Raw genomic sequence first — 22,808 nt, 5'->3', positions numbered from 1 at the left:
AATCTACACCCTGTCATTTCTTCTCTAGCCTTCGTTGTTTTTTTTCCCTCTTTTGCTACAACTTTCTAAACAGCAATGGCCTTGGTTAGGTTTGAAGAGAAATGGTTAGTTGAGAAAGTGCCACACACAAATGAGCAAGAAATTTGGAGAAGTATGAGCAATTGTGTGTATTACACTGGTTTAGGGATTTACAAGTATCTGCAGTGAGTGTCCCAATTAAGTTTGTTAAGTTTGAACAATGTACATGTGCTCCTCACAACTTCAACTGAAACTCAGATGAGTTACATACAAGTACAATGTGCGCAACAAGGTGCTCAGCAAAAAAATATGTGGAGATTCAACATCCCCAGAGTCTCCAAGGTGCGCACACATGACTGATTTTGCGGTTGACCAAACTTGTGGCTACAAGTGAGCCTGTGAGTGTTAATATACCTATGATGGGCATATTTGAAGCATGTATTCCATTTAAAGGTTGAAGGGAGGTACCTCATAAGAGCGCTGCTTCAGGCATACTGGAAAAATGCCCACATCTGACTTTGCTATAGTTGAGCAGAGACTGCAGTAAGAAAATGGAAATGCTTCTATCTTTGGTGAAGGCAGGCTGCTAAAGGCAATTAGACAGGAGAGTCGGGGTTGACTTCAAACAGAAGTCCTATAATCCTTCAAAGAAAGGACCTTTATAAAGTCATCAAACTATTTAGAATAATTATTAGTGGACTGGTGGAAAGATTATTATGCGTAAACTGAATTATGTAGAAAAAAGATTTACAAAACCTATAATCCTCTAAATTATTAGCATTAATTTTTTTCTATTTTTACTACCATTAACTACAGGCATTTAAATAGAAAATTATGTAAATTAGCTATTGCACAAACTCTATCCTTTAAGAAAGCAAAGGTAATAACTTGCAAATTAACAAATAAGTGATTTGGGGGAGTACACAATTATTTATTATTTGTGCAACCATTTTAAAGTAATTTGACATTCTTGGATATCCTGTAGAGTAATTCTATGAGTAAGGTTGATGATTATCAACTCATTATATTCCTACTTGCTTGAAGACTCAAAAGCAAAGAAAGGTTAAGTGATTTGTATAAGGCCACAGAATCCGTGCCAGAGTTGAAAACAAATGACATTAGTTTAGTTATGTGGAACACAAAACACTTCTTTTGAATTAGTATGGATTCATTTAACAATAAGAAATAGTAATATCTTTTTGGAACTTCTCAATTATCAGCAAAATTGACATTACCCAAAACTTGAATTTTCTACAATATTTTTTCTACAAAAATGCTGATTTGGACCCTATGACTACTTTTACTAAGGAACCAGGCCATTATTTTGCTCAAAGAAGGAAGGAAGGACACAAAGAAACTGGAAACATCACCACAATTTTAAATTTCAAGATCTAATTTTAATTAAAATCAATGTAGAATATACATGGAATATAAAGAAGAAAGGAGAAATTAATTTATTTTAGGTTTTTTTCCCTACTTTTATAAAGCTGAAAGCAAGCCTACCACAGCTTTAAACTGAAGGAGTCCAAATCTCTAGAACCAAAATCCATCAGAGAGATACTGTATTTATCACTTTTAGTGTATACTCGCTGAATTTTTTTAAAAAGTCAATGGCTCTGAAATATCCTTGGCTGCTCCACCGACACTTCCTGTCAACAGGAAATCATTATCTTGATCTCCCAAAACAGTCTCTTCAACTGATACTAACTTTCATTGAAACCTACTTTTTTATTTATGGAATTTTACCATGAAGCTGGTTCTCACTATTACCCAAGGGAAGACAAATGGAAAAATACTTTAGATAAAAGCTAAAATGATTAGTTACTAAATATCTATAATTATAAGACTTAACTCTACTTTTATACTTGTTAATTTGCAAAAGATTAAACACAACCTACTTCCTGTCTTGAGGGAGACCCAATCACCCTGGATTAAGTGTTATGTTTAGTATAATGAACAAGGAAAATTTTTGTATAGCCAATTAAAATCTTCCTAGAAAATGTTTGGGTACTTTCCCCTATTATTCCTTATATAAATTCCTCACTGAAGATGCCTCCCACTCGGGAAAAATCAATTGATACTGATGTTGGGATTAAAAAAAAAGAATAATGAACAGGTAGATCTACCCCCTAAAAGACCACATAATACACTACAAATTAAAGAATAAATTAGTTTTTAGAAAATTGAATATTTGGGATCCTCCAGTCAATGCTTCACATGAAATCGCAAAATGAGCACAGTTTCCAGGTGGTTTTTATCTTTTCAAGGTTTACCGTTTCTCTGTCCCATTCAGATATCATTTTCTAATCAGCACAAATCTCTCACTTCTCCACACCATCCTCCTCGGCAGTTTAAGGAAGTGTGAAAGTCTAGAGGCACAAAGCCCAACACTCTGGACTGTCCCCTTTCACGTTTTCTTTTGCGTAGACCCCTCAGGGGGAATTAGGAGAAACTGTTCCCCCTTTAAAACTTCCCCCCCTCCCTCCACAACAGAAATACTAGAAATACTGAATCCTAAAACGTAGGTTCTTTAAGTATTTAAAGCTGGGATTCCCAATGTTTTTTTCCTTCTCCACCATAATACATACGTCCACCAGCTTCCAAACTCCCAGGAGTAGGGCCCGGGGATCTGTATTGCAAAAGCCTCACAGGGGAGTGTAACGTGCAACTTGGTTTGGTAATAACCAGGCTAGACTACTATCTCTCAACATTCCTTTTAGGACCTAAACTTCTATGCCTTGAAATTTGACTTTCTTAATTTAAATCATTACAAAAGCTTATCTTTGAAGTACATCAGTCAAATCTGTATTATATTTTTGATGTTACATCTTTGGTCAAAAATGTAACCTCTAATCACAACAGTGATTCTTCGGGCAAAGCAAATTTACTTTTAAGAATTACTTTAGAATGTGATTTCTAGCAATGAATTGCAATAAGTCAGGGGACTGCCTATAGAGGCAAATATTCTTCTTCCTATTAATGGTAACACGTATTCACTGAGCTACAAAGATAACAGATTAAGTACAGATGCAGACAGCCTGACTATACTATGGGATGGGGGACACTCTACAGAAGACATGGCTAGTGTTCCTCAAGACTGTCAAGGTCATGGGAAGCAGGACGGTCTAAGAAACTGCCTAGAGCAGAAGAGACTAAAGAGATATGCCAATTATTGTGTCCTAGACAGAATCTTGGAGCAGAAGAAGGACATTGGGGGGAAAACTAGTGAAATCTGAAAAAAAAAAAAAATCTTAAGTCTGGTAGATAGTAAAGCACCAATGTTGGTTTCTTAGTTGTGACAAACGTACTCCGGGACTGTACGATGTTAACGATGGGAGAAATGGGGTGGGGGAATCTCTGGGAACTCTGTATTATCCTTGTAACTTTTCTGTAGCTTGAAAATCATTCCAAAATTAAAAAGTTTATGAAACAATAAATACGTTAGCAAAGATCAAACTAAATTTGCTTTATATTTTTATATTATGTGATAATTTTAAAAGTCTGTCTATATTGTCTCTCTAATCTGAAAAGTAGAAGGAACACTGTACAAAATGAAATCCCCCCCTTTCTAGCAGGTGTCCCGTCTCCTGGGCCTGCTCCAGTTTCCCTTTCCACTATCTGTTCAATCACCTTGCCCATAACCTGAACCAGAAATCCTTCGAGGTCAATGACCACATTATCTATCCCTGACTTGATATCAAGATTGGTAAATAACCTAATCTCAGTTTTGACCTAATTTAGGTCTCTTATCCATATCTCGATTTTATCATCTGCAAATGATTAAACATTTTTTTACTGTCTAATTTAAGGTGCCAGTCTGGAGTCCTATGAAGCATTCTACCAAAAAGAAAAGATTACTGTGTAATTGATAAATAACTGTGGCAGCCTCCCATTACACAACTGTTACGAGTTCTCTAGACCTCGCTGTTACGAGGTTCACTATACCTCGTGGACTGACTTGTTTAAAAGACCCAAACAAATTTCTATGCAGCTTTGAAGGAAAGCTTTAAATGTTCTTGAGTCTTACTTAGAAGCCAACATAAACTTTCAGCCCTATTATGCCTGAATATTTCTGATGTCAAGTCTGAAGAATAAACACAAAATAATGTAGCTAGCCACATTATTTATGAATGATAAATTCAGTACAGTTAGTATGACTATGTGAAGATGCATGCCCTTTTAGAAAGGGTTATTTAATAAATAACAGGCAGCATTATCCAAGGATATACCTGGTTATCAAGTACTGTGATACCTCATCGAATATCTCATTTTAACATTGAGAATTCAGTTCGATCCAAATGAGCAAAATATTTATGTATGTGTGTACTTGGGCTGAAATAAACCTTCAAAAACAGGGAAGGAGTAAAAGCTGAATTTGCGTAAAGGACATTTGTGAATGAACCTGAAACAATAAATTCTCTATTATCTGGCATGGTTGGAAAATGAGGTTAATCACATATTCTGGCTTATAGGGAGTTACCATAGAGACCGTGCACATATTATCCATTTCCAAGAATAAAAGAAAGATAATATACACTCAACACTGAAACTACATTGAATGTAATTTAATTTTCCTCTGATGAGTCAGACGCACTTGATGATCTTACAGTGCCTCAGAATAATCATTGTGAACATCGTCAATTATCTATGTACCCTATTTATATAGAAGTGCTAGTTAATGGACTTTTTCCATTAGCAGAAATCTGAATAATATAAAGGTTTTCTGGACTTAAAAATACATGTATGGTCAAATTGTTGTAAGTTCAATAAAATAACCTATTGCATTTGCAAACAGAGAGATCTGATCAACATAAGGACAGTCTTGATGGGGTTATGGAAGGACCAGGAAGATGCATTTAGTTATAAACTAGATAGGAAATTTTATTTTGCTTGTATATTAGTAGCAAAACTGCAAAGTCCCAGTAACATAGAATCAAAATAAAATTTAAAGAGTTATCCCTATTCCCAACAAATATGGTTAGAAAGCATATCTAAAAAGTGATCCAGGCTTTTTTTCCTCCCTTAAAGTTTTATTGACTTAAAAACATATTCAAGTTCCCCTATTCATTATAATGAATATTCCTCTCCTCTAAAATTTGATAGCATTGTTATTTTGTCAATAGAAGATTTCCTAAACTGTGTTCTTTAAATAGAGTTACCTCTTCTAACCTTTTCCATGCTTTTCACAGAGCATATCAACACACTAAAGGCTCTGAGAACTCTTGTAGTTTAAACACAAAAACCAAAATATCCTGTTTCTCAAATGTATTTGACCATTTCATTTTTGAAAATATATATCAACCTTTGAAGAATAAATATCGACACTTCACTAGCATTCTTGGGTAAAGAATATAAGAAATGGAAGCCTTAAAGAATTCTTTAATTATTTTCATTTTGAAAATGAATGATAAGGCTGTTCATAATTTTCATCTAAAAAAAGACAGGAGAGATTGCTAAATTGTGAACTATTACAATAGTCTTGAAATTTTCCTAATTTTTCTCATCAGTATCTAATAATCCTGGTAAAGTAGGTTTCATGATGACCCTCTAACCATCAGAGGACATAGAAATCCATCAGTTCCATTCAGTACAACTCAATTTTGTGAGACTTTAATATTTACATCCCTGATAGAATATTGTTTCGAAAACTCAAAATTTTAAATGTATGCAATTTTCCCTACTGCTAATGGAACTTGAATCAATTACACACAAACACACACACACATACATGCACACAAACACATACCTTGGTCTGTCCAACAGTAAGTACGTGTTGTTAGAGGACTTCAGGAAAATATTCATAATACTTTTAAGAGTCTCATGCTCTACCGAGCTAGCTGGGCGCGCCTTCACAATATTTTTAGATTGCCAAAGTATTTTGGACAAACTTATAGTCTGTCTATACTACTCATATTAATTACTGTTTAACCTTCAAATTACCACATGCACTTTACACAGTTGCAAAATAAGCATTTGCAATGGGAAAATGTACCCAATATGGCTCCCAAATAAATCTTTAATCAGGAAGAGGTTACTTTTATATCATATCCTAACGTTTGTGTGTGTGTGTGTGTGTGTGTGTGTGTGTGTGTGTGTGTGTGTGTGTGTGTATGTGTTGGGGTGAGAGGGCCAGATTTTTTTGTATATCCATTGTATTTACAAAAGTGAACTGAAAAGGAGGAGGGCCTCAAAAGCAAACTGTGACTTCCTTGGGGAAACTGAATTTAACCCATTTTAACATATGGTTAAAAAAGAAAAGAACAGCCATGTTCTTAGAAATAAATGACACTTTTACCTACAGTTCCCTTATACCAAAACCGAGCTTCTAGACATATAACATGGGTTCTCAAGAGCAACTGGCCAATCTCCTCAACCAATCTCCTCCACACCTACCCCTTACAAAGGCCTCTTCCAGGCTTTCTAACCACAGTCCTTCTAGCACTACAGAGAAGGTCTGTACTAATAAATTGTGTTTCTAGCCAAAATTGGAACTACTCATTTTGATATATAAGCAAATGACAAAAAACAAACAAACAAACAAACAAAATGCTGAAAACCGAGGCAAAAAATTTAGATTAAATAGATCTGTGGTAATAACATTAAAAACAATAGGTTAACAGAACCAAACAATTCTAATAGTTCTAAAAAATAATCCATTTGTTATGCTTTAGGACATGCCTCTCTTTTCACAATTAACTCATCTTTGAGCAAAAGCATATGTTAGTTTATTAGCAGTGCCAATTTCTTAAATATTAAGGTGAATGTCATCTTGTTTGGATTAGTGAAGGAAAAAAAGCATTTCCTGAAAGTAATTCTATTTATTTGGATTAGCACCATGGGGTTGGGATCTACACTACTAGTATTTTGCTATTTTCTCCTCCAGTTATAAACAAATAAACAAATGCAACAACAATGAAGACGTCTGGTCTTGAAAGACATTAAGTAGATATAATCATGCATTAATAATTACGGTTCCAGGGGCTTCCCTGGTGGCGCAGTGGTCAAGAATCTGCCTGCCAATGCAGGGGACACGGATTCTAGCCCTGGTCCAGGAAGATCCCACATGCCGCGGAGCAACTAAGCCCATGCGCCACAACTACTGAGCCTATGCTCTACAGCCCACGAGCCACAACTACTGAGCCCACGTGCCACAACTACTGAAGCCCGCATGCCTAGAGCCCGTGCTCTGCAACAAGAGAAGCCACCGCAATAAGCCCGCACACCACAATGAAGAGCAGCCCCAGCTCGCCACAACTAGAGAAATGCCACGCGCAGCAACGAAGACCCAACGCAGCCAAAAATAAATAAAAATTTTAAAAATAATAATGATAATAATAATTATGGTTCCAAGTGGATACTTACTGCTGTGTTTGCATCAATGGCATATTAGTGCTCTCATAACTGTCTGCGTGTAGAGGAGGTATGATTTCCCCAGTCACAGGGTGAAACACAGGAAGTGTTGACAGGGGCCATGCTATCTCTCTATTCTTGGACATGTCACGAAGTTCTTTGGTAGATTTCTGAATAGCACTATGATGGACCAGTTGGATGCTAGGTCAAAAAGAAATAAAACCACATATATTTAAGATCACATATTAGCCCCACAGGTCATCAGTTTGAAAAAGTTACGAAATCTTTTTTTCTTTTTAAAATAAGAAGACATTATTTAACTTTGGGCATTCTACAAGTTATTTCAGAAAAAGACACATTTCATATACTTTTAACATAACAAAACTGAAAATTAGAAACTAATTTTTAAATAAATGCATCTCTCATTAAACTAAGCTATAAAGCATTGTGTTACTATTACAGCCCTAGGCAGCAAACTACTATTCTATTTAATTTCTACGATTAAGATAAAACTACCATGACTTTTATATTGTTGCTTCTGATCGGGCATTTATAAATACTCACATAAGTTTCATTTTATGGTAGGTTATTACTGTAGATTCAGGAAAACGTGTATGAAAGGTCTTTTCATCTGTTCTCTGGTTTATCGAAATGCAGATTGGGAAATCACATAATATAAATGGCAAGTTAATATTCTGAGTCTGAAATATTTTAGTTTTAATTTTTATCTATAGAATCTTAGTTTTTACACGCTTTTTATTTTTAGTCTCACCCCTCCTAAATATCTCTATTTAGAAAGCAGCTTTCACGTTTATGAAATAAACTATGAAAGATGATGAATGGAAAAAAAAAAAAGCATGACACACATGTATGGGGCATGACGAGCAACTGAGAAATGAAAAAGAAATGATAAAGAAAATAACAGGAAAGAAGACACTTACTCTGGTGTTTGCATGTTTCTCTTTTCCCTAGAAACAAAACAAAATTTATGAATTAAATAATAGCATTGATATTTGGAACATTAAGACTATATGCTCATGGATCTTGCATGAGGCGGAAATGCTGACACTGTTACTATTAAACGCAACCAGGCAGCATTTGCCCCCAGGTTCATGACGTTACTTGGATGAGTACACGTACAGAGATGGAACACTGGTGAGAAACGCACAGAAAAAAATGAAAAAAAAAAAATGGAGATTAAGAATCAAGCTCTTGGAAATAAGTTCTATGACATAATGAAATCAGGCTACATGTAAAAATGGAAGAATTTGTTACTTGCTGCTTTATTAATTTTTTAGCCTTTGTTTTGTTACCCTGACTTCCAGATAATCTCGGGAGATTATTTTAATTGACACAGATGTCCAGAAAGTACTAACTATTCATGAAGTGAAGACTCATTACTCAAATTATCATCTTATTTTCATTAATTTACTCCTAAGTTTTTATATATCTATATATACCTTTAAACATTTAGGTGGTATCGCCCTGTTTGATAGCAGAACAATTTCAAGAAAAATTCTGACCATCATTTCTGATCAAACTGACTGAGACAATTTATTTATTTAAAGTGCAATTACCATGTCAATAGATTCCGCAGTCTCTGCTTACACAGGATGGCTTGTATAACCAAAATATCTAGCCTCAGTTATTCTTGGGACTGTTTTGCCTGCAAGAATTTACATCTAGCCTTAATAATTTTTGAATAAAGTAATTATAACCTCTAATTTAATTTACTAGACTCAAAACTATTTTACTTCATTTTAAAGGAATCAAGTACTGTAGTTTGACTTGAACACAATTTCAATTCATTTATAAAGTGTTTTATGCACTAAATGAAACTTGGCATTTAATGGAATCTTATATGTTATCTTAGTAGCTCTATAATTTTTTTATTAGTGCTTTAAAGTACTCACACTCCTTCCCGTCGGCAGCACATGATATAAGCAAGTATTAGAAAAAGGACCAATGCTACTGCCGAGGGCACAGCCAGTGTAATTAGGAAATCCGTGTAATAGTCTCTGCTTTTCAAAGAATCGGAAGGGGGTTTGTATTCTCCACCATCAGGTAAAATCCCTTCTCCACGAATCACTTCCTGATAGGTGGACACTTGCTTTGTTTTATCAACCTGACACAAAAGAAGACAATTACACATCAAATTAATAGTTGCAAACATTATGAGAGTTTAAGATCTAGACATATCAAGACAGTCTTTGACTAATTTCTAAAAAGCAACCTTTTCCAATTACTTTATCACCTTGAACTTGCAATTATTTATGGAAACTAGGAAGAAGTAATGCATAAAAGTAATAAATTAAAGGGTGTATATTGGCCTACTTTCTAGGTCCTTCCCACAACATATATACATACATAAATGTATACAAATATAACAAATATGTGTGCATGTGTAGGTGTGTGTGTGTACAGTTGTTCTTTTTCAGTTTACTTCCTCCAAAGTAGAAGTCCTTCACACCACTCTGTATATTCCTTGTTTCCTAGTGACAAACCTCTAGTGCAGATGTTACAAACTGTGAACTGGCTGACAACCAGTATGTGAGTATGGTTTCTAAGGTTAGTAAAAGAGAAAAAAAAAAAGAGATAGAGAGACAATTTCTAAGTGACTACAACCTTGATCTTTCTGCCATCCAGCTGACAGAAGTAGTTTTTAGGAAAGATAGTTTGAGGAACAGGTAACCCATCCAATGCTACAGTTTCAATAAATTCTATTCCAGGCTCAAAAAATGTACAACACTTGGACTATATTAATTTACCTCCACAGTAATTGAACTGCTCTCACTATGTTGCATTTAATTATGCTAAGGTTTTTACTGAAGGCCACTACAAAAATAGCCATGTGAAACTTGTTACTACATCTGCTGGCCCCTTAAAAAAATGTTAGGGAGAATTATCTGTGGCATTTCTCAGTATCCTCTCCCATACACCTCCACTTGAAGAATTTTGTTAATGATACAGTGCTAGTAAAAACTCTATCTTCTGCCAAGGAATTGATGCTCTGCCTCCTTTAAGAATGAGAACCAAATAACAGATGAATTTCCTCATTTAATCCGGGACATTAGGAGGCTTATTGTCAAACTTGCCCTTAGGCTTATGTTTTGGTAAAGTTTAGGTCCTGATTTTCCAGTTCTTTTATATTTTATATAGTATGTTTATTGTCTGACCCTTTAATTTAAACCTCCTGAAATCTTCTGTGGTAAGATGTGACCTATAAATAAATACAAGTAAAAGAAAAAAACGAAAATTCCCAACCTTTCTCTTTATGGAGTCTTACCACAGAAATTAAAATCTTCAAAGCAGAAGTCATTTTTAAACCTTTAGAAATTAGATAATTTTCCTAAACATGAACACTGCACAGCACAAGCACAAATAAAATGGTGTTGTCAGGGCCCGCTGTCTACTGGCTCTGGTGAGAGGCATCTATTTAAGTTATGATTGCATCCACTCAGTCTTTTGCACCCTTGTATGGTTAGCACGATGACTGAAATATTGAGCTTTGTAAATTCAATATTCATCGATAGTACCCATAAACCACAGCATCTGAATAATTTTACTTGATTTGAGAAGACAGGGAAAGAGCATTGTTTCCCTAAGACACGAGCGACATGGAAAGAGGAGCCTGGGGCCAAGGGCCACAGGTGCTAAGTGCCGCAGTGTAAGCGGTATGTTCTCCCGTCCTGGACCTGGGAAAAGTCCTGCCGCTGGTTCTCTAAGACATGAAGTGACAGTTGTGTTTATGTGTTGATATTTGTTCAAATGTCAACTTTAAACTTAGACCTAATTCACTCACCACCAATCATCAAGAGTTGACAGAAGTTAAATCTAAAGGTCGCTAAAGAAGTGAAACAACTTCCCTATCTTCCAGAAAGGAGGATCAAAAAAATTAATATAAATTATATATAAAATATCATATATACCTTTCATATATAGGAAATCTTACCCATATGTTCCTAAGTCTTTGGGCATGCTATTAAAAAAGTGATTTGAAAGAAATATTTAATATTTATGGGGCTGGGGGTAAGAGTCTAACTTTCCTCTGCTTTTCCTTTTATTTCTTGGTCTCTCCCTCCAATCTGCGTTTCTAGGACATTGAATCATAGCACAATATTGCTTTATTTCAGATTTGTGATTGCACTCCGGTCTCCCCTTCCCAAGTGGGACAGTGGCAGCATATCTGAGGCTTCCTGCACATGTCACACTGACTCCAAAATCTATCTTGACTTAGCAGCCACCTGGATGTCCAGGGGGAACACTTGGACCACCAGCCAAGCTAATCTGGCCCCCACAACTAATCAAGAGTAGACTGAGTACAAAAGTGGAGGTACTATTTCTTAAATGGATGCACTTTCAACGGACTTGCCAAATCCTTAAAGTCAAGGGAAGTCAACGGCAGTTAACAAAGTAAACCCAGGATTTGTTCCTAAAAGCAATTCAGGTTTTAGTCAAATGCTATCTCTCCAGCCACATCACTTCTAATTACATTTGCAAAAACAAAATAAAAACTCACCAACGAAATTTTGCACCAGTCGATGTGAAATTGAGTACGAAATTTTTTATCACATGTTATTACAGGCTCCATTTCTTGACTGCATCTCAATTGATTCTGCGGATTTTCAACTTCTCGTAAACAAGAAGAAAATGGGACATCGGCACCAACCATGACATAAACGCTGCAAAAATGTGAAACACTCAGGTTATCCTTTAAGAAAATTGGAAACACTGAAAAACAATCTACCCTGAAAGCAGGATTTATCCTTTTGAATTGAGGGATTATCTACAATCATCCCTAAGGTAGTGGCCTGGGCTTTAAAAGCAGTGATTCATGTAGGGGCTTCTTTTCATTCTTTCCTTTATTCAACCAATATTTACTGGGTGCTTTGGTGTACGAGACACTCTCTTGATTCTCTGTTAATTTCTAAAAATTTTTTCACCCTATTTAATTCAAAATAATCATGTAACATATTTCGATTACAATATTTGGTAGACTACATTCAAAAATATTCTTAAAGTAAACTGTTTAGAAAATAACATTATCACTAAAATAATTATCAGTAATAAATCTTCATCTGATTTCATTTCAATAAGATTGTGATATTACATCCTGGAGGTGTGGAGCTGTAGGCAGACTTCTCTATTCTACCTAAGAGTTTCGTCCATCAGCTTTCCTACTGCAGAGACCCCTACTGTTAGGTTCCTCATTATAAGGTCCCTCAATCTTTAAGAAGCTAATATAAAAGAAAAACTATTGTTCGGTAAATACAAATTAGGCAAACAAAATGTATTTTCTTGATGTGTATCTTGGCAACTAGGGGAAAAGAACTCTATTCAATTTGCCAGTAAGAGTTTCACAATAAAAGTGAAGACAGTGATAATAGAATTGAAATAATCTTGGAGCAGCTTAAGAAGGTAGGAATTTCATAGGTTTTTTCAAAAGAAAAGGGAAAACCAGGAAATTACTCTAAATAAATATTATTTCTTTTCCTAATGACAATGCTATAACTACTTACAAAATGGAATAAACCCATCAAAATTCCAGCTGTCTTCTTTGCAGAAATTGACAAACTGATCTTAAAATTCATATGGAAATTCAAGGGACCCACCCACACACAAAATTCTTGAAAAAGAAAAACAAATTTGGAAGACTCACAATTACCAATTTCAAAACTTACTATAAAGCAATAGTAATGAAGACAGTGTGGTACTACCGTAAGGCTTGGCATGTAGATCAGTGGAATAGAATTCAGAGTCCAAAAATAAAATCTTTGGTAAATTGGTTTTGTCACAGGTGCCAAGACAATTCAATGGGGGAAAGAACAGTCTTTACAACAAATGGTACCAGAACAACTGGATATCCACAGGCAAAAAAAAGAAGGTGGACACCCATCTCACACCATATAAAAATTTACTCAAAAAAAAAAAATCAAAGACTTAAATGTAAGAGCTAAAACTATTAAACTCTGAGAAGAAAGCAGACACAAATTTTAATGACCTTGAATGAGGCAACAGTTTCTTAGATATGACACCAAGAGTTCCAGCAATAACAGGAAAAAATAGATACATTGGATTCTATCAAATTTTAAAATTTTGTGCTTCAAAGGACATCATCAAGAAAGTGAAAAGGCAACCCAAAGAACAAAAGAAAATCTTTACAAGTCATATGTCTAATAAGGGACTTATACCTATAACATATAAAAGACTCTAACAATTCCATAACAAAGAGACAAATAATCCAATTTCAGAATGACAAAGGATCTGAACTGATATTTCTCCAAAGAAGATATACAAATGTCCAACAAGTGCATGAAAAGATGCTCAACATCATTAGCCATCAGCAAAATAGAAATCAAAACCACAATGAGATACCACTTCACACCCATTAGAATGGCTACAGTGAAAAAGACAGACAATAGGAAGTGCTAGCGAGGATGGGGAGAAACTGGAACTCTCCTACTCTGCTGGTGGAAATGGAAAATGGTGCAACTGCTTGGAAGATAGCCTGGCAGTTCAAGAGGTTAAATACAGAGTTACCATATATCTCAGCAATTCCACTCCTAAGTATATACCCTAAGAGAAAGTTAAATATATGCCTATCAAAAAGCTTATACATAAATGTTCACAGCAACATTCTTCTTAATAGTCAAAAAGTGGAAACAATCCAAATGCTCATCAACTAACGAATGGATAAAAAGTAAAATATCCATACTTTACTCAGCCATAAAATGGAATGAAGTACTGTACATGCTATAACATGGATGAACCTTGAAAACAATATGCTAAGTGACAGAAGTTGGTCACAAAAGACCACATATTGTATGACTCCATTGATATGAAATGTCCAGAATATGCAAATTTATAGATAGCAAGTAAATAAATTGTGGTTGCCTAGGGCTGGGGATTGTGGTGGTGGTGACTGTTAATGGGTGTGAGAGGGGAGTGTTGGGAGGATAAAAATGCTCTAAAATTGACTGTGGTAATGACTGTACAACTTTGTCAATAAACTAAATCCATTGAGTTATATATACTTTAAATAGGTGAATTGTATGGCATGTAAGGTATATCTCAATAAAGCTGTTTTTTTTAAAAATATGAAATGAAATAAAAGTATGGCACAAAAATTCAAAGGTATGTAAGTATGAAGTCACACCCTTAATTGACAACTGTGTCCCAGAGTACCATTACACAGATTCATTTGGTTGCTCTTTATGTCAATTTTATATTTGGACTTAATTTGAAAGATTTTTTAAAAATTATGGTGTCTTTGGGAGACAAATAGTATATAATGGATTGAAATTTAAAATCAAGTTAAACATTTATAAGTTCAGAAAAAGGAGATATAAGAAACCACTGGTAAAGAATTTTGATGATTAGTGAATAGAAACACATTCCATTTACAGGAATATTACTCAGCCATAAAAAAGAACAAAACAATGTCATTTGCAGCAACATGGATGGACCTAGAGATTGTCATACTGAGTGAAGTAAGTCATACAGAGAAAGACAAATATCATATGATATCATTTATATGTGGAATCTAAAAAAATGGTACAAATGAATTTATTTACAAAACGGAAAAAGAGTCACAGATGTAGAAAACAGCTTATGGTTACCAAGGGGGAAAGGGGATGGGGTGGGGGGAAGGGATAAACTGGGAGATTGGGATTGACATATATACACTAGTATATAAAAAATAGATAACTAATAAGGGCCAACTGTATAGCACAGGGAACTCTTCTCAATACTCTGTAATGACCTATGTGGGAAACGAATCTAAAAAAGAGTGGATATATGTATATGTATAACTGATTCACTTTGCTGTGCAGCAGAAACTAACACAACATTGTAAATCAACTACACTACAATAAAAATTAAAAAAAAAGAAATATATTCCATTTACAACAATTTGTTAACTTTTAAGCCTCATATAAAGCCAATTTCTATCCCCTTATTAACTGCTTAGCAAAGACCATATTTTTCCTTGATAACTGTGAAATATATTTGTAAATACAGAAATAAAATAAATATTTTAAAAACTGTTAGAAGTTCTCTTGCTTTTACATAACATTGATTTGCATTTATAATTAGTAAGATTTTAAATTAATTCACTTCAAGGTAACATAAATAGGCATAAGCATACGTTTTGGGTGCTTTGAAATGTTTTATTTTTTTCCTCAAATTATAAAAGCAATATAAAAACATTACATAAAACATGGGATATAAAAACAATTAATTTCTATTACCAAGATCACGATTTTCATTTTCCAATGTACCTTGCAGAATACTTTTCAAGTGCATATATTTTAGCCTAATTGCAATCAATCTCTAAAATATAATTTTGTATCCTGCTTTTTCACTTAATGCGTCATAAGCATTTACCATATTGTAGTCTTTGTAATTATATTTTTATAGAAGTATAATTTTTAAGTGCACATGATTTATTCAGTAATTATTTCAGAGTTGGACATGTAAGTTGTTTCTCATTTTTTGATGTTATAAATAATATTGTAAAGACTATCTCTGTGCATATTCTTTAATGTTACTATCTTAAAAGAGATGCCTAGAAGTGGAAACATTTTTATGACAGTTGACACATACTGCCAAACTACTTTCTTCTCTACTTGGATGATCCAGAAGCTTCACAAACTTAATATGTTCCGAACTGAGCTCATCATCACCCCACCCCACCTCCACCTGTTGCTCCTTCCATCATCTTCTCTCTTGGTGATTGGCATGGCCAGATGCTCAAGCACCATCATCTTTGACTCCTGTCCTTTTCCCTACATATTCAATCTATCATCAGTCTCTGACATTTACCCTGAAAGAACTCTCATACACACCTGTCCACTTTGTTCCATCCCACTGCTACCACCCCAGCTCTAGTCACTGTCACTTTCCACAGGGAGTGAAGCAACAGCCCCTTGATTGTGCTCCTTGAACCCAGTCTCTCTCACTGTTCTCAGGGAGCCTATCTGCAGAATGAATGATACCAGTTTAAAAACAGAAGCAACTGTATGTTTGAAAGTTGCTAAGAGAGTAGTTCTTAAAAGTTCTCATCACAAGAAAAAAAAATTGTATCTATGTGGGGTGATGGATGTTAACTAAAGTTATTGTGGTGATCATTTTGCAGTATATACTTATATCAAATCTTGATACTGTACACCTTAAACTTATCCAATTTTATATCGTCAATTATATCACAATAAAACTGGAAAAATAAATGTTAATAAATAAAATGCAAACACACTACTCAAGAGAAGTAGATATTGGATTTGCCTTGTAAGTCAAAAAAACGTGTATTTATTGTTTCTTTTATAGAGCCAGTAAGTTTCAACATGTTGGCTTTTTAAAAAAACAATTTTGTACGAGGCCATGTATAACAATTATAATTCTATGCTATACATGCTAAAATACATTTTTCATAATCTGCTGTTTTCCCAGATCTTTGACATGCAGCTTTTTTTGATTTGCAGCTTTTTTGATAGGCTAGCTTTTTGATAGGCAGAAATTTAAAATTTTTATGAAGTGAAAGGAGGATGATCTTTACCTTTATGACCATAGCCACATGTTTTCAAACTTTCAAATATATGTAAACAGATGGGATGGGAGCATATTATCAAGTTCAAGGCTCTCAAGCAATGTTAACAAAACATGGTGACTCACAATCTTAGGCACTGGGTACTCTGAATAAAATTTGTTCCTTACGAAGAATTTTTTCTTCCAATTTGAACAACTCAATTTCTCTTGAGGTAAAACGCATTTACTGAGTCCTTTACACATACAAGGTGGAGAACCACGTTACAGGTAAAAAATTTAGGTCAGGGGCTTCCCTGGTGGCGCAGTGGTTAAGCATCCGCCTGCCAATGCAGGAGACACGGGTTCGAGCCCTGGTCCGGGAAGATCCCACATGCCGCGGAGCAACTAAGCCCGTGCGCCACAACTACTGAGCCTGCGCTCTAGAGCCCGCGAGCCACAGCTGCTGAGCCTGTGTGCCACAACTACTGAAGCCCGCGTGCCTAGAGCCCGTGCTCCCAACAAGAGAAGCCACCACAATGAGAAGCCCGCGCACCGCAACGAAGAGTAGCCCCCCGCTTGCCGCAACTAGAGAAAGCCCGCGCACAGCAACGAAGACCCAACGCAGCCAAAAATAAAAATAAATAAAATAAAATAAATTTATTAAAAAAAAAAAATTTAAGTCAAAACTCTGGTTTTTTCCAGCAACAGCCAGATAAACAGATCCAATGATTGCATTTTTTTACCTAATTGTCCAAGTAATGAATGTATTTTATTCCTTATTTTATGTATATAGGAGACAAGGGACAGTTCAGAGAAGAAAGTGTCCACATATGCTACATGCTGCCTGGGAACTCTTGAGCTCTTAAAAGAAAATGCCTCATGATTCCTGCCTCTCTGTTCCACCCCACTTCTTTGTTCTGTGCATATCAGTCCATCAAAAAATAAGATGAAAAATAAAGAAGAAATAAAACTAAAGAATCTAATTCAGAATAAGAAATAAAACAAAGAATAAGGTCACTTCTGGACTCTAGTTCTACTGCTTGTTACTCATCTTTACTGGAGAAGGGATGAATTATCTTAACAGAAGAGGGAACTGGCACACAAGGCTCAGACCTTTCTGGAGTTTTTTGTGGGAGGATTTTCCTGCTTGCAGAAAGGAGGCATTTAGGTTTGGTCTATTCTTTCAGCCATGTGGTAGGGCTTAGCAGGCCTACTTGCTAAAATGAAAATTTTAATATAAACCATTTCCTTCAAAGGTCCCTAGTGCTTCAAGATAAAAATCCAAACAATTCTTCCAGGTGTACAAGGCCTTACATGGTCTGGTCTTTGCCTCTTTGGTCATTATCATTTCTGGATCCCTGTCCCCCATTTCCACACAAAGTAGGTTTCCAAATTGACCAGGCTTCCTCCTACCTAATGGATTTTGCCCAAGCTGTTCCTCTGCCTAGACTCTCGCTTTCTCATTTTTTGAGCTGGCTAATTTGTACTCGTATTTTAAACTCAGATCAGGCTTCATCTCCTCTATGAACGCTTTGACATGGACCAGAAGTGGGAGAGGAGCCATCTCCGTGAATACCTCAACTGTGATAGGTATAACACTGCTTTCTAACTATCTGATTACTTGCCTGGTCCCTAATAGATGTGAGCATAGACTGCATTCTTTAAAATCACTGTACCCTAGAGACTAATACATTATTCCCCCATAAAAAATACTTAATAAATGTTAAACTATGAAAGAAAAAAAATGAATCTATGCCTAGAACTTAGAAGAATAGATATTAAAGAAATATAGTTATAGACATATAGTTTAGACATAGAGTTGCACTGATTTTTAAAATTTATTTATTTTTATACTTATAAAAATGGACTAATATTGGCTTCCAATTTTTACTTTATTAAGGCCTTTTTTCCAAAAATTCCAATCTCATATCACCATCATTCCCTAAAAGAAAGAATAGCTGCATCAAAATATAGGAGGCACGTTATTTAAGCATTAAAGACTATCTTGTAAATCACCAAACATGGGGACAGATTCAGCAGAGCACTACGGACTGGCCTAGGACCATGACCTTGCATCAGAGCAGTCTTTGGCAGCCTTAGACTTACATTCTCTTCTTCGAGTGTAACTTCTCCCTGAGCCCTTTACAGGGCAAAAAGCAGACAATTAATTAGAGGGAGTACTTTGTGAGATTGTCTAGAGAATAAACTAGGATCCTCTGCTGTTGACTGAGGATAGATCCACAGGCTTTGGTAACCAGAGGAAACGGTGGTAGGTTTGACAATCTCTTATGAAAAGTGAGTATATTCTTTAATCCTCACACCCCATCATTCCCTTCATAACTACCATTTACACCGCATCACTCACCCTGAGCTGGCAGCTACGCCATGCCCAGAATGAAACATGAACCTGCCCCTCTTTCCACCAGCTTTATCCCAGGCTAAATGCATCCATGAGTCCTTAGCCTCTGGCTCAGTGTCAAGAGCAAAGCAGCCCTAAGACCACACCCAGAGAGAGCACAGTCGCCCTGAGGTTATGGGTCTGGAAAGTGAAAGGGAATCTTTTCAGGAGGTTTAGGGTTCCTTTGCAGGAGCTTACTCACTTTGAAGGAAATCTTTGTAATTGTTTTCTGTTAGATTTAGAAGAAGTTTAAAGGCTGTCAGTGAGGTCGGCAGAGATGAAAAAAATGCACATCAAGAAGGATGAGGAAGGGCTTCCCTGGTGTGGCGCAGTGGTTGAGAGTCTGCCTGCCGATTCAGGGGACACGGGTTCGAGCCCTGGTCCGGGAAGATCCCACATGCCGCGGAGCAACTAAGCCCGTGCGCCACAACTACTGAGCCTGCGCGTCTGGAGCCTGTGCTCCACAACGAGAGGCCGCAACAGTGAGAGCCCCACGCACCGCGATGAAGAGTGGCCCCCACTCGCCGCAACTGGAGAAAGCCCTCACACAGAAACGAAGACCCAACACAGCCAAAGATAAATAAATTAATTTTAAAAAAAAGTATTAAAAAAAATCTTGCTTTTTTTAAAAAAAAAAAGAAGGATGAGGAGCTGGGAGGCTGTACAGGGGGTGCTTGACGACTGACATTTAATGGCACTTTGGGCCGTGGAAGGGCTGTTGGTTTACTCTGAGGGTCTACTACTGAGAGCTCCTCTTTGTCTTCTGCTGTCGGTTTGAGTAACACGGAAAAGTTTGCTGTTAGTAAATTGTGGCTGCCGTGCGTAACAGAAAATACTTTCAAGGAGTTTTTTTTTTTTTTAATCAGAGACTGAGACTGATGCAAAATATTAAGCAGAACACGGTTATTAGGTGTTTAATTAATACTTCTGAAGTGTATAAATATATTTTTAAATAAAATTTTAGAAAATAAAGGGATGCAATTCCTTTGCATCTCTGATCCCACCCTCAATCTTTTCAATATTTCATTTTTAAAGAGATTTATAGTCCATGTTATTTTCAAAAGAAAGTACAGAGGCAAAAAGTTTTGTAAGTGAATTAAGAATCATGATATACACCATTAAAAAGAAAGGAAGGCACAAGAGATGAGTTAAGCACTGGATTTATTTCTAAATTTAAGGCAACAGGGTTAAAAAAAAACCCTATTTTTGTTACCTTGACATTATGTAACAACCAAAGAAAATATGCAAAATCATTCCCAGGGACAAATTTTTCTCCTGCAATCATACTCAAGTAGGATCTTATTTCATTGGTGCACATATAGGGACACTGGAGTAACAGAGTTGGCACTGGGTACAATTTATAGAAATTCTATTTTAAAAGACTTATCATATGAATACTCTGTAAAGGTTGCGGCTTAACATTAAATTAAAACTCATGGAAAGCATTTCAAGTTGGGAAAGGATCTGAGACAACAGGGTCCAAATAAATGCCATGGGACTGACAGCACATGCCTCCCGCTAGCAGGTGTTGGGGGTCAATCAGCTAATGACTGAATTCTCCAACAAGTACTTGGAGGACAAAAAATTCTGTTCTTAATTTAGAGTCACATGCTCAGGCCCAGCCCTAGACTCAAAGATCCAGAATCTCTAGGGGGAATCAGAGGCCAGGAACCTAGGTATATTTTTCATAAAGCTCTACTGGCAATTCTCAGGCTACACATAGTTGCGCAGCACTGTTTTAGGTCAGAGTTTGGTTTAGAGAGTTGTTAGTTCAATTTAGTCTAGTTGTTTCTTAAAGTGCCTCTACAGGTGGGGTCTACACTACTGGTTAGAGAAGCGGTGAGCCCAGAAGAAAGCAGAACTATGGGAAACTCTACCAATACCTGGTTTTCATGTTGTTTCCTCCAACATCTTTTGGTCATTGTTTTAACAATCACTGTGGAACACATTACCTTAAAAAACTGTTGAAAAGATTCCACATTTGGAGAATGTCTTCAGGGGAGATACCCCTGTTCATCTCCTTCTATGGCCCTCCTTTAATTACTCATTGGGAAAGAGATCCATGTCGTACCTCTCAAGTAAAATTTTAAGCTTCAGAATTATGTTTTCATAGAGAAAGCCAACCAGCAGATAGGCAAGCGATAAAGCAACTATTTTCCTCCAAGCACTTCTATGTGTGCTTGACTGACTTCAAAATCCATTATTGTACCGTACGAGGTACAATTTAATTCTGAAATTTGTAACTTGGACTTTGCAGCTCACTGCTTATCCTTTATCCCCCTTCGGACTACTCGTTCATACCTCATCTATGTCTATTTGTGATCTTTTCCCTTATCTCCAACAAAGTTCTCCTTTAAAGTTTCCCTTAAATTTGATTCTTATTAACCCAGATATTCCAGTTAATTCCAGATATCATCTGTATAAATGTTACCAAGAATATGGATAAAGGAAGAGCTGGAAAAGGACATGCTACATAAAATGTGATTTATTCCATATCTCGCACTTCTATAGGATTGGTTTTTAAAAAAGGCAGATCTGCCTCAACTTACAGAACAGAAATTAAACAGCAAAATTTCATTTGACATTGACATTCGATCTGTCAATGTACCCAGGCATAAGGAGTGTTTCATAACCTCTACAAGAATGTAAGTCAGGGCTTCCCTGGTGGCGCAGTGGTTAAGAATCTGACTGTCAATGCAGGGGACACGGGTTCGAGCCCTGGTCTGGGAAGATCCCACATGCCACGGAGCAGCTAGGCCCGTGAGCCACAATTACTGAGCCTGCGCGTCTGGAGCCTGTGCTCCACAAGAAGAGAGGCCGCGATAGTGAGAGGCCCGCGCACCGCGATGAGGAGTGGCCCCCGCTTGCCACAACTAGAGAAAGCCCTCGCACAGAAACGAAGACCCAACACAGCCATAAATAAATAATTAAAAAAAAAAAAAAAAAAAAGAATGTAAGTCATACTCTGTATCTGGAATGCTTGAGAACAGACAAGTCCCTTTCAAATGCATTGTCTCGTTTAATCATTACAACAACCGTGAGGGAGAGAGTATAGTCCCCATTGGAGCAGATGAGGAAGTTGAAGCCCAGAGGAGTGCAGCAGTTTGCCCAGTGTCACCCAGCTTGTGAGTGACAAGGCCAGGCTTTAGGAATGGGTTTCAAATCCACCCCAGCCATCAATCACCGCCACATGGTGGAAAGAATGTTAAAGGCGAAGAAATAGTTTCCTAGAATAAAGTTACAGCAGTCTGTGCGTCCTTCTGCAGCTGATAACTGGGGCATCAATTTCCTTTGAAATTCAGGACCCTAAATAAACAGCTTCTCTATGGAAGGTACAAAAGACTTAGTGCTGTAATTTATGATGTGGATCCTGATCTACAATTAGATTTCACAGGACCTGGAACATCAGATATAAAGAACCATTAATGCAATCTCTTTGTCAATACAGAAAATTGCTAGTTTTTTCATATCTTTACAATAACTATTTCTTATTAAAAAGAAAAATGCAATAGGCCATCTT

The 22,808-nt window shown here is 36.3% G+C and overlaps 1 protein-coding gene across 6 annotated transcripts in view; it reads right to left on the bottom strand.

Annotated features, from left to right (window-relative positions):
- Positions 1 to 22,808, bottom strand: part of SGCE (sarcoglycan epsilon) — a 67,283-nt gene that overhangs the window by 5,685 nt on the left and 38,790 nt on the right. For 4 of the 6 annotated variants that reach the window (XM_082471947.1, XM_082471944.1, XM_082471946.1 and 1 more), the window contains 4 exons: positions 11,888 to 12,050; positions 9,282 to 9,493; positions 8,310 to 8,336; positions 7,381 to 7,569 (listed from right to left, as the gene is read on the bottom strand). In XM_082471947.1, coding sequence (XP_082328073.1) covers positions 7,381 to 7,569; positions 8,310 to 8,336; positions 9,282 to 9,493; positions 11,888 to 12,050 — 591 coding nt within the window. The remainder of the gene's footprint in view (positions 1 to 7,380; positions 7,570 to 8,309; positions 8,337 to 9,281; positions 9,494 to 11,887; positions 12,051 to 22,808) is intronic. The other 2 variants (XM_082471942.1, XM_082471945.1) reach the window with 1 other exon arrangement.

This window comes from Balaenoptera physalus (genome assembly GCF_965194825.1).
Source record: "Balaenoptera physalus genome assembly, chromosome: 8".
NCBI lineage: Eukaryota > Metazoa > Chordata > Mammalia > Artiodactyla > Balaenopteridae > Balaenoptera > Balaenoptera physalus.
This window is presented reverse-complemented; position numbering and strand designations above follow the sequence as displayed.